The following is an 11,896-nucleotide window of genomic DNA, read 5'->3' on the forward strand; positions in this document are numbered from 1 at the left end:
ATTTTTAACCAAGCCATATACATCAAAAGAACCGAAAAGTAATTTTTCAAAGATCATTGTCTTGCCTTCCAATAAGTTAAGTAATCCAGTTTTAAACTGATTTTTGAAAAAAAATATTGCATAAATTAAAACATTCGAGACAGGTCTACCTTAAATAAGAACTATCTTAATGATATTTTTGATGATATTATTTACAAAATTTCATCAAGATATCGGAGAAAGTTGCATCTGGATCTGTTTGTGAAACAGGAGATGCTTGTGGCCATTATAGTACACATTTGGAATACGGGAAATCAGATGGAGCACCTTCTTGTCCACATTGGCTTGCTTGTAAGGTTCTCAAAAATGTGAATCAGTTCACAATTGCAAGATCTGCAAATGATTCTTTGCAGTTATTATGGCCAAACAAAGAATTCATCCATGGCGAAAAATTGCATTTCTGTTAGTGAATGCTACTCTGTATATGATAAAGCAACTCCTGCATTACATGTTTTTCTATACAAACATGATCCACACTACTTGCTTAACATGGTTGTCATAACTTTGTAGAAACAGTTCTGGAGCATTTTGGTAAAGTTAATAAAGTTAATTTTATGTAAAAATGATCTTCATAAAAGTTCCAATGCGCATGGTGCCTCTGTAGCCAGGTGGGGAGGCGCAGCAGAGTGTAGCACATGCTTCTTGATTAGACCAGGGTTCGAGCCTGTGACCACCGAATACGGAGGATGCGGAAAGGTCAGGGAATGACCACTGCATATCCCTGGAGCAATATGGACTTAGCTGATAATGCTCCTAAAAACCAAATAACAAACAAACCAATGTGCATAGCTATTTAAAAAGATGTACAACCTGGACTATCTTTCGCCAGAGCCAGTTTTGATAAAGTAGAGAATGTGGTGCATGCAGCATAATTTTATACCGAAAACTGATTCTATAAAAAAAAAAAAAAAGTTGTCAGTGCTTTTGATACTGTGGATGCTAATAGCTATTAATGCTGTTAAGGCAACTCTTTTTGATTATTTGGATATATAAATTCTATAAATGAACTTAAAAGATACGGGCATTCTTTGAGCAATGCAACTGATGAGGTAGAGAAAATGCAAAACAGTTCTGGAGCATTTTGACAAAGTTAATAAAGGTAATTCTTGTGTAAAAACAATCTGCATAAAAGCCCCAAAATGCACAGCCCTTTGCAAGGGTATACAAACTAGCCATCCTCTGACAGCAGAACTATTTTGACAAGGTGGAAGAGATGATTATGTGAGCATTGTTTCATATTAAAAACTTTGATTCTATATTAAAAAAAAAAAAAGTTGTCAATACTTTGGATGTTGCATATTGGTATTGCTATTTCAAAGGTAATTCTTTCCAATTCTTTGGTTAGAAAACATACACTGTTAATCATGACTCATTTTTCTTGATTACCTCATTCTATACCTGAACTTAAAACAAGGAAACTTTCTTTGAGCAGTAACTGAAGAGGTGGAGAAAATTCAATTAGAAATATGAACCATCCTTCAAAAGTTTTGCCCAGTTACTTCTGTAGATGTGGAAAAATCATCCCATGCTTTTAAAATGATTTTGGATGATCGATTTACAATGGACCACATTGTAGATTTGCAATGCTTTCAAATGGACAGCATGTTCCTACTATTAAGCATATAATATTTCCATGGCATTCATTTTGCTTGTTGCTATCCTACCTCTAATTTTTGCAAATTTAAAGTAGTACATGACATTTCTTATAAAGCTGTTTTTCCACTTTTTGATATATATGGTGCTTACCTACTTTCCTCAGGGAGTGGCTGAATAACAAATGAGATGGCAATACTTTAAGAACAGTTGTCACAGGCAGCAACACTCTTTTAATAAGCACAAAAATAAAAACTTCTCTGTTGAGAGCAGTTATCAGCAATGTATTTAAAAAAAGATTTTAAAAGATGTTGAAAGCATTTCAATTAGACTTCATCCTCCCAACTGACAAAATGATTAAGTAAAATCAAACATATCTGAAAGTAATAAAATATTACAATAAAGTGCAAATAAAAAAAAAAAAAGGTGCAAAACATTTACCATTCGCCATTGAAGTAACCTTGCTTCCTGTTCACAATTTTGATGTTCAGTTGGCAAAAGACATTGACTTAACAACTCATTCACAACGTGAGCTTTGGCAAAAAAGTTCTGCCCAAGAACCACAATAGCAATAGGGTTATAAATAACTTCATGAACTGCTGATTCATCTGTATTGTTCAACTGAATATTTGATATCTGCTCTGTAAATAAAACAAAATAACTGAATGTAGCATTATCAACATTAATATAAAATCCAAAAATTTATTTATTAGCAGCATACAAACTCAACTGTTTATTTGGCATAGTACTGTTTTTGTTAAAAAGTTGTGAATAGTTTTAAAATTATCAATTCTGGGAAAGTTCAGTTAAGATCAAAGTATTAACTTACAGGTACTATTTGCATATTTCAGATGATGTGACTTTCTGGTGGGAATCTCTGCTTATCAACAGGTGGCATGTTTACACATAGGCACACTAGGTATCTACCTAAATGCCCTGAAGAAGTTAAAAATACACCCAAGTGCACAAAATTTTCTAGCAGTAGGGTGCCCCAAAATCCCACAGCAATTAGGGCTCCAACTGATCTATATGTGCCACTGCCCGTTAACGTATTTGCAATTCATTTATGAGGAAATTGCTTTCAAACTTGTTTCTAACTATTGTAAAACTACATGATCTTCAATGAATGGCCAAATATCCATAATATTTTTTGCTAGGTTAAAGTATTTATGAACACTTATCCAATACATATTTACAGGAATACCTCGCATAGCGCGGTTAAACCGTGCCAAAAATATACCGCGCTATGCGAAACTGTGCTGATCGAAGTATTATTTTAATGTAATGCATTCCGACAATTTGATTATATGGGTTGAGTTGCAAAAATATACAGGTGTTTGTTTACTATAAATTGATGCACACGAAGTACTTGCAAAAAAAGAAACTAAAATGATAAAAATGAAAAATATTAGTAAGTACAGAACAAATGATTTTTATTGCAGTATGTACATACCAAAAGAATATAAGTGAAGTATGTACTGTATTTTTATTTTGAAAAATAACTGATAAGCTTAGTTTGCAGTTTTTTTTCTTCTTTTTATCTGCATACATCTCTTTATAACATCGAATATCATTTTACAACGCCTGCCTTACTTTCATACCTCGTTCGATGTTTGAATCTACAAGAACACTCAATGCCATTACATTTTTTCTTTCCACTCATATTTGCATATATAGGTTTAACGTTTTTAAAAAATAATCTTTAATAAAAATACACAGCGAAAAATATTTGTACAGCTTACGCACAGTGAACGACCTCACCGCTCGGAATCTAGAGTGTTTACTAATGTACGAATGCTAGCAGAGTGCAAAACCGTGTTATACGGGACTAAGAAAAAGTACAAAAAGGAAGGGGTTACGTTTCAAAAGCTAGCAAAAATACACCATTCTAGATTTCGTATATCTTCTGCTCTCTTTAAAAAAATCAGTAATCTGAGTTTGTTTGCTTTTGCTTGATAAATCTTTGTGAATTTCATCGTATGGAACTAAGCATTTTTGAAGCTCCTTTTTGAACTCTGGGCTCCTTTCATTTAAGAATTTGCATTCAAAAAAATAAGATTCTAATTTCTCGGCTAACTTTATGCCTTCCCGTATGCTTTTCAGCGTAAAATTTGGAAGTTGAGAATTTTCATCTGCGCTATCAATCTTCTGAATTGGTTTGGTTTTACTTCCAATGCCATTTAAACCAAATCAGCTTTACCAGCCCTTTTTCTATCAGTAATTCTTAAACGTCTTCAGTAATCATATCTTTTTTAATTTTAATTTAATTTTTTTAGGAGCACTGATGACTAAGGCCATTTTGCTCTGCGTATATTCTATAAATTGCGTGTCCTGAGGTCAATTTTCTGTGTTTTGCTAGACTTAAAATCCATGCTACCCTTGCCTGAGCCCGACTAACTTAGCCACATTGTGAAAAAAACCCATAAAAATTCCTCCCGAGTTCGTATCCCCTCATTGACAGGATACGAACTCAGGCCTTTTCCACCCAGTGTGGGGAGGAGGGCAATTCTATCAACTGGGTTTCAGTAGTCATATCATCAAAGCCTTCTCCTCCTACCAACTTAGCAAGTTCTACTATCGCACCGATTCTGTTTTCTGCCACTTTAGCTATATTTCCTGAATGAACTGACTCTTGGCCATACATTTTTCAACACGCACTTAATGTTGACGGTTTTACTTCTTTCAACAATGATAAAGCTATGATTCTGATACATTCCATAATTGAGAAATGTTTCCATGCCTCCATTACTTCAATAGATTTGGAATCAATTTTTTCCAAAATCCATTGTAACGATTTTCTGATGTAATGAGTTTTAATGGTGGATATAATGCCTTGATCTAATGGCTGAATGAAAGAAACTGTATTAACCTAGTACACCTGTGGTGGTAGGAACATAACTTCAACATTTGGATGAGCTAAATCTTTTGGATGGCCTGGTGTGCTATCCAATAGTGAAATCTAGATTTTTCCACAAGTTCAATAGCACAGAACATAACATGAGGATTTCCCAACAAAATAAAATACAAGGATTTCTCAATTTTTTTTTTTGACTAGCAAGTCAACAGTGGGGATTCAAAAGGAGTGGAAATGTTGAAAAATTACATCCAACATAATAGCAGGGTTTTCCCCACACAAAAATGCCCTGTCTATGCGAGGTTCATCGAAATTCTCTAACCGTGTTATATAAGTACCATGTTGTGTGAGGATTTCCACAATTTATCAATCATGTTAGAGCAAAACCATGTTGTAGAAGTACTATATTATATGGGGGTTCCTGTGTTTATTAATTATATAGATGAAGACATTAAGTTTAATGTCAAAGCTTGCAGATGATGCAAAGGTAGTTAATAATAAAAATTAGGGTGTGATGCTGCAGCAAAACTTAGAAAAATCAGCCAGATGGACTGAGAAATGATATATGAAGTTTAATATTGAAAAGTACAACATACTGTATACATGTAGTAATAATCCTAGAATAATGTACCAACTGTATGTACCTTATTGAGAGTAGGGGAAAATTAAAAATATGATCTGCACCACTGATAGAATTCTTAAGAATTCCAATAATGAAACTGCTAATGTTTCTCTTTACTATACCTGCATATAATTGGGAACAAGTCAACACTGGCACCAAATAGCAGGGAAAAGATATTAAGAATATTGTTTCTTATGAATTCTTGCAATCATTCACTGAATTCTTTATTCAAAGACTATAATTCATCAGCATATGATATGTACAATATATCATCAAATGTTTTAAATTTTACCAATATAGGAAAGTGAAAGCTGTTGCTGTTTCTTAGCTGAATTTAAAACAACCAAAGTTTGTTTTGGAGGACTTTGTTTATTTTGAATTATTTTAATATGATTGTGGAACTGATGTACCAACTGCCACTTATCTTATAATTTTAATTCATTAAGATGGGTACTGAGTTCCAGAAAATCATTAATATATCCAGTTCTTTTCATTCAGCTTTGATATTAAATTGCTTTTCATTTATAAAATGTGAAAAATTTTACTTCAAACCAAAATATTTTTATGTTTTCTCTACTCAGTCAATATAACTAATTACAGGAACTCTAAACAATAGGAACTTCAAGGAACTCTAAAAATCCTTAAAATATTACAGAAAATAATATTAAGTCAGTGATATGCACATTTTTATATGCAGCATGAACAACAAAAGTTTACATGGGCATGGTGTTTCTTTTAAGTTGAAACAATTTAGGAATCTCTGTTCACAGATCTGTGGGCAAACTTTTAAGATCTAGTAAGCTGGATGTCCTCTTCCGGAGCCGAGTGGTCAGGAGCGGGAGTGCAGTAGCACACGCTCTTTGAGTAGACCGGGGTTCAAGCCCCTGACTGCTAAATACGGTTGATCTGCCAACCCGCAATGGACCAGCGTGGCAGATTATGGTCCATTTCCCTTAGCATGAATTGTTGAGGAGGCTTCCATTCTGCAGTGAGTTGATAATGGCTGCAGTTTACAAGCTGGATGTCAAAGAACAAGAGTTTCGATTTGCTCCAATTCAATTTTAAATGTGGTGAAATAATGAAAACTATTAAGAGAAGATGAAATCTCTGTAGTTCCCGTGGAACATGATTCAGAGTTTTTTTTGTACTGTGTGGAGGCTCTTCTAAGAATGTTTAAAAACTAGGAATGAAGTTCTCTGCCAATACAGGAAATGCACTGGGGTTGACCTGCCAAGGCCACATCTCTGAACATAGAAGGAATCCAAAAACTTACAAGGATCCTCATACTGAAAGGCCACCGAGATCCAAGGTTTTGTGAATGATTCTGATCATTCACAAAATTGCTCCAATCATTCACATATATATAAATATCATGGGTTAAGTTAACTTTATCAAATAATTTCTCTGAATCTAAATGAACACCCCAGGGGCTCACATCTTGTGAGTATGGGCTTGGCACACGGAGGGTCCCGAGCTGGATATCATCATTCTTCTCTTTCTTGGCGATTCCTTTCTATTTCTGACTCTTGCTCTCTCTCTCTCTCTGGGTAACTCGAGAATTTTTTTTTTTTTTTTTTGGATGGTGCAGCATAAGCCTCAGGCTTCCTTGCATCATATGGCTAATAATAATAATAATAACATACACAAGATATAGATACAGAATACAATGGTAACACCTTCCTTAACGCTTCCCTATTATAATTACTACAGTTTATGACGAATCACTTGAAATAGTTTATAATTATATTTTATTATTATTTTAGAATATAAAAGATCAGCTACCTTATAACTTTTGATAGCTTTTGCTGGAAAACATAAACCACGAAAACGTATTTACCAACCTTCGCTAAAATATCCGCTTCTAATGATATCACCAATTGACTGTTTTGTATCCTTTAGTATACGACGAAGGTGTTTGCAATATTTGCGAAACTTTGAGAACTCATATGGCAAGTTTCCTGCCATTTTAAGTTACAAAATACGTAAAACAGCCTTCACTACCTCAACTTCATTTTGTCAACACACTTCACCAAAAGTGATACAAAGTTCGACACACGACTAAACCACCACATATTACGTTTGAGAAAAACATGACACACACGCTACCAGTACTCTCGTTATAAATTTCAGTCAGCTGATTTGAACTCCGTTGCCCCATCTAGTGGTCGTAACACAAACCACACTATATTTTACCATACAGTAAATTACTCTAAGCATTTCACAGTACATTATTATTTTATTTAGTTATATATATTCTTTGCAACTGATGGTAATTATTTATAATTAATTCATACCTGTGCCTCATTGAAGAATTCATTTTCAATACGTAGTAAGTATAAATTATTGACAAAGATATATTTTATTCTGATCAATCATACTGCATGATGGAAGAGATGGGGGAGGGTTTACTGGAGCTTTGCTGTGGACACTAAACATGGGTTCCACCACTTCAAGCCTCCAATAAGCAAAGTAGTGGTATTGCACCGGTGGATGAGAGGCATCTACCACCTAGTAAGTGATAGGCCAGAGACCGAGAGAAATAAGAACAGGAACGATGAATGATTTGGTAGAAAAGAAACGAAAGGCAAATGAGTTCTGGCTGTCGTGGTCAATGTGGCAGAGAACTTATGATGAACGATGAGCAAAAAATCAGAATATCCCCAACTACCCAACAAAATTAATTAATAAACCTTTGCATAGCAGGCTATGTTCCTGGATTTTCAGCAGAATCCTGTCATCAAGCCAATGAACGGGGAAGGGAAGGGGGTAATATAAGCAAACAAAATTGGCAACAGATAAACAGTAAATGAATAAACAAAGTGGTAAACAGTAAATGAACAAACAAAAATTTGTCAGCTTTTAAGAGGCATTAGTCTGTTGTAACTGGTTGTTTTCCCCGCTCCCAAACACAACCATTCCTGATGACAAATTTCCACAGAAACGTAGCCTCTGATATATACTGGTGTGCAAAACTTAAGGACCAACACTATTTCTAAAGGTCACCACAAAATCAAATGAAACAGCCTGAGGCAATCTGCATAACTGTGACCGTTCAGTAGAAAGCTAGTGTACATGCAAAAAATATTGAATCATGATATGAGGGCTCACATAAACAGATAAAAGCAGCAGTTATGTGCAAATTACCGAATGGTGAGCACGAATGTTACAGAAATTCGACTGGTTTCACACAGTGCTACAGACAACGAAATGGCCAGTAGACAACATTTGGATGATTTACCCGGGGTCGAATAATCGGGAAGCTCAAAGTGCGAGGAGTGTGGCTTCAGAGTTCGGTATCGCCCATAGCATCGTCTCACGTGCGTGGTCGGCCTTCAGAACGACAGGTACAGCTGTTCGAAGTGGTTGTCGTCCACGAAAAACAAGCCCAATGATGGCCGCTATACAGGGTGTTTCAAAAATGATGGTCAATAATTTAAAAGTGAAAAGTACAAGGTCAAGGTCAAGGTGTGTTTGTTTCATTTGCGGTCTCCAGGGTTTCCCCTATATGCCGCTGCAGCATCTGAAAAGGTGAAGGCCGGCAAGTGTGTGTATGTAGGTGTGTAAGTATGTGTCTTGTTGTGTTGAGTGCCGGCACTGGCGACTTGGGAGCAGGGGACACCTGGTCCCCTGTCCTCTGACTCCCAACCTTGGCCACGAGGAGGCGCGCCAGGTTCACTTTCTAGTTGAGACTCTTACTGGGACTATCAGGCAAGCCTGGGAGCCCCAAGGGAAAGGAAGTGGGGATAAGAATTGAGGTATGGGGAGGTTGCATAGAAGATAAGGGGGAGATAGACCTCACATGAAATAGAAGAGAGAAGTTTACAATAGTGGATAGAGTTAAAAAAAAAAACATATATACTGTATACAGGGTGTTTCAGTTAAACGTTTCAGAACATCTAAGAGGGGTAGGGTACATCCTGACAACTCGAAATCATATAGCAATGTGGGGTCGGAAATGTTTTCCTGAAGCGGTGTTGTACACAGAAGCACCATAAAAAGAAAAAAGACCGTAAGTGAGAAATCGTTTTAATAATACATGAACAGAAGCAAAAGGTACATGGATTAAAGTAAGTGTTCGAAGTTTCTTCAACCTCGCATTGCTTTCGCACAGTGGTACCTTGGAAAATGTGCTACAAATCCCCTTTTTCCTGCTGAAGTGTTGTTTTCCGATGAGGCATCCTTCACAAGGGAAGGAATTTTCAACACGCATAACGACCATATCTGGGCGGTCGAGAACCCGCATGCAATACGACGTCGTGCAGCACAGATTCGATTTTCGGTCAATGTATGGGCCGGTATTATGGGAGATCACCTCATCGGACCTTACCTGTTACCGTGTCGTCTAACCGGACCTATCTACTTGATCTTTCTGCAGCAAGTATTGCCACAACTTTTGAGAGATGAACAGATTTCTGCATCGACGCAACAGACAATGTGGTTCCAACACGATGGAGCCCCTGCCCATTATAGCGGAGATGTTCGTAACTACCTGGATGTCACATTTGGTCAACAGTGGATCGGACGTGGTGGTCCCGTGCGTTGGCCTGCTCGGTCACCCGACCTATCATGTCTTAATTTTTATTTCTGGGGTCATATGAAATCGCTAGTTTATGACACCCCTGTTGACAATGCTGAGGAGCTGGTTGCAAGAATCGCAGTAGCTGCCGAAGAAATTCGAAATTCGCCTGGAGTATTCCGGAATGTTCGGATGTCCATGCGTCGGAGATGTGAGGCGTGCATTGTAGCCCGTGGAAGAAACTTCGAACACTTACTTTAATCCATGTACCTTTTGCTTCTTTTCATGTATTATTAAAACGATTTCTCACTTACGGTCTCTTTTCTTTTTATGGTGCTTCTGTGTACAACACCGCTTCAGGAAAGCATTTCCGACCCCACATTGCTATATGATTTCGAGTTGTCAGGATGTACCCTACCCCTCTTAGAAGTTCTGAAACGTTTAACTGAAACACCCTGTATATATATAAATAAATAAAATAAATAATAATAAAAAAAAAAAAACTATATACAATGTTTACTATTAGCTAAGTGAGTACGATCACCACTCCTGGGGAACTTAATCAGACAACCAAAAATATGAATAACACTTCATTACATTAATTAACACCATTTGAAAAGTATTAGGCCACAGCAACCAGACACACTTGTTCAGTCGTTTTACAGGACTCAACCACTTTACCTCAACTTTTTTTTTTTTTTTTTTTTTTTTGTTCTGGCTGGTGCTATGATTATCTGATCCGACACTACCAGATTTCACCGTTAAACTCAGAAGGCAAATAGCGAGGCGCTATCCATGAACAAACATAAGTAGCACCCTGTCAGCGTTTTACAATTCAATATCATATATTTACAACATGCACAGCCAGCTTTTCCACTGTACACAAAATCGCTATTAATATCGTGATAGTCTTTACAAGTCACATTTTGACAGAAACCACACTGCTCAAGATCACTAACACAACCAACAGACAACCTCTGTTAATTCTACTAAATCCAATTTTATATTTATGGCAAATAATTTACAAAACACAACATCATTACCATCGTGGAATCAACATAGTTACTTAAGAAAAGAGAACTAAGGACTTATTTACAGAAAACATATTTTAAGGGAAAAAAAAAAATAAATAAATAAATAAATAATAATAATAATAAAAAGTTCTTGTCCTTAAACACAGACTCTGGATTACTTGGCATCACTCTTTACAGATCGACTCCAATTAGTCTCTTCCTACGTGCAAACAATTTATTTGCAAAATTACAAAAAGCTAGGAAATTTTCTTTATCATTGACAAAACATGGTAGGTCATCTTCATTGTACACTTCTGTAAGAAGCTGTAGATTATTTCTTAAGTCTGTATAGTGATAGCAGTTAAATATTAAATGCTCCATGGTCTCAGGAGCACCACACTTACATAATGGAGAGGCAGCCAACCCCAGAGAGAGAGAACAATTTGGAGTTCAAGCTGCCATGCCCTGTTAGAAGAAAAGATACATTCAGACGTGGGCAGAACCAGGCCAACCGTTGCTTGGTAAATTCCACAATGTTGGGAAGGTATCGAAAAGTAACTCTACCAACTTCTGCATTGGACCAAGTTAATTGCCAACTATTAACAAACACTCTTCTAATTCTACAATTATCATCCTTAGTTGGTATGTCTAAATTAATTGAATAGTTGCTCACCCTTGCAGGCAGAGCTTTCCGACGATAATATTGTAAGTAGTGATAAATAACTTCATATTGAATGGGAAGTTTTCCACTCAGTACTTGGAGTGCCATCGTTGACACTGTTCTGCAATTTCTTGTGATTGCAAGAAGAAAGAAACGTTGTGCTTGAGTCAAATACTTCAAGACTAAACAGTTATTAACACGATAACCCCATGCACCTGCAGCATAACAAATTATTGGTATAAAAATACACTCGTAGTATAACTTTAAAGTTGCGGGTTTAATTCCCCAGACATTTTTAGTTATTCTAATGATTTTACCAGTTAAGACTTTTATTTTGTTCAGCATATTTTTTGCGTGGGCTACGAAACTAAATCTATCGTCCATCGTTATTCCAAGATATTTATACGTTCTTACAATTTTAATGGATTGATTATTAATTTTTATACTGGGGGGTCTATTCAGGTTCAAATAACCTTTCAAAAGCATTTGTTTAGTTTTGTCAATAGAAATCTGTAGTTTGTGGATACTACACCAACCATCAAGGTCTCCCAAGATTTCGTTCGCACGTTCTTCAAGTTCCCTACGAGACTCTCCAAAA

At 36.2% G+C, this 11,896-nt stretch overlaps 1 protein-coding gene across 4 annotated transcripts in view; it reads right to left on the reverse strand.

Annotated features, from left to right (window-relative positions):
- The window catches only part of LOC150086843 (dual serine/threonine and tyrosine protein kinase-like), a 130,332-nt gene extending 123,159 nt beyond the window's left edge, over positions 1-7,173 (reverse strand). For all 4 annotated transcript variants that reach the window (XM_090371620.1, XM_090371618.1, XM_090371619.1 and 1 more), the window contains exons 1-2: positions 6,950-7,173; positions 2,074-2,273 (exon numbers count right to left, since the gene is read on the reverse strand). In XM_090371620.1, coding sequence (XP_090227746.1) covers positions 2,074-2,273; positions 6,950-7,073 — 324 coding nt within the window. In that variant the 5' untranslated portion in view covers positions 7,074-7,173. The remainder of the gene's footprint in view (positions 1-2,073; positions 2,274-6,949) is intronic.
- Between the last annotated feature and the right edge of the window lie 4,723 nt (positions 7,174-11,896).

The sequence above is a fragment of the Mastigoproctus giganteus genome, chromosome 4, assembly GCF_048544385.1.
Source record: "Mastigoproctus giganteus isolate SK-2022 chromosome 4, ASM4854438v1, whole genome shotgun sequence".
Taxonomy (NCBI): domain Eukaryota; kingdom Metazoa; phylum Arthropoda; class Arachnida; order Uropygi; family Thelyphonidae; genus Mastigoproctus; species Mastigoproctus giganteus.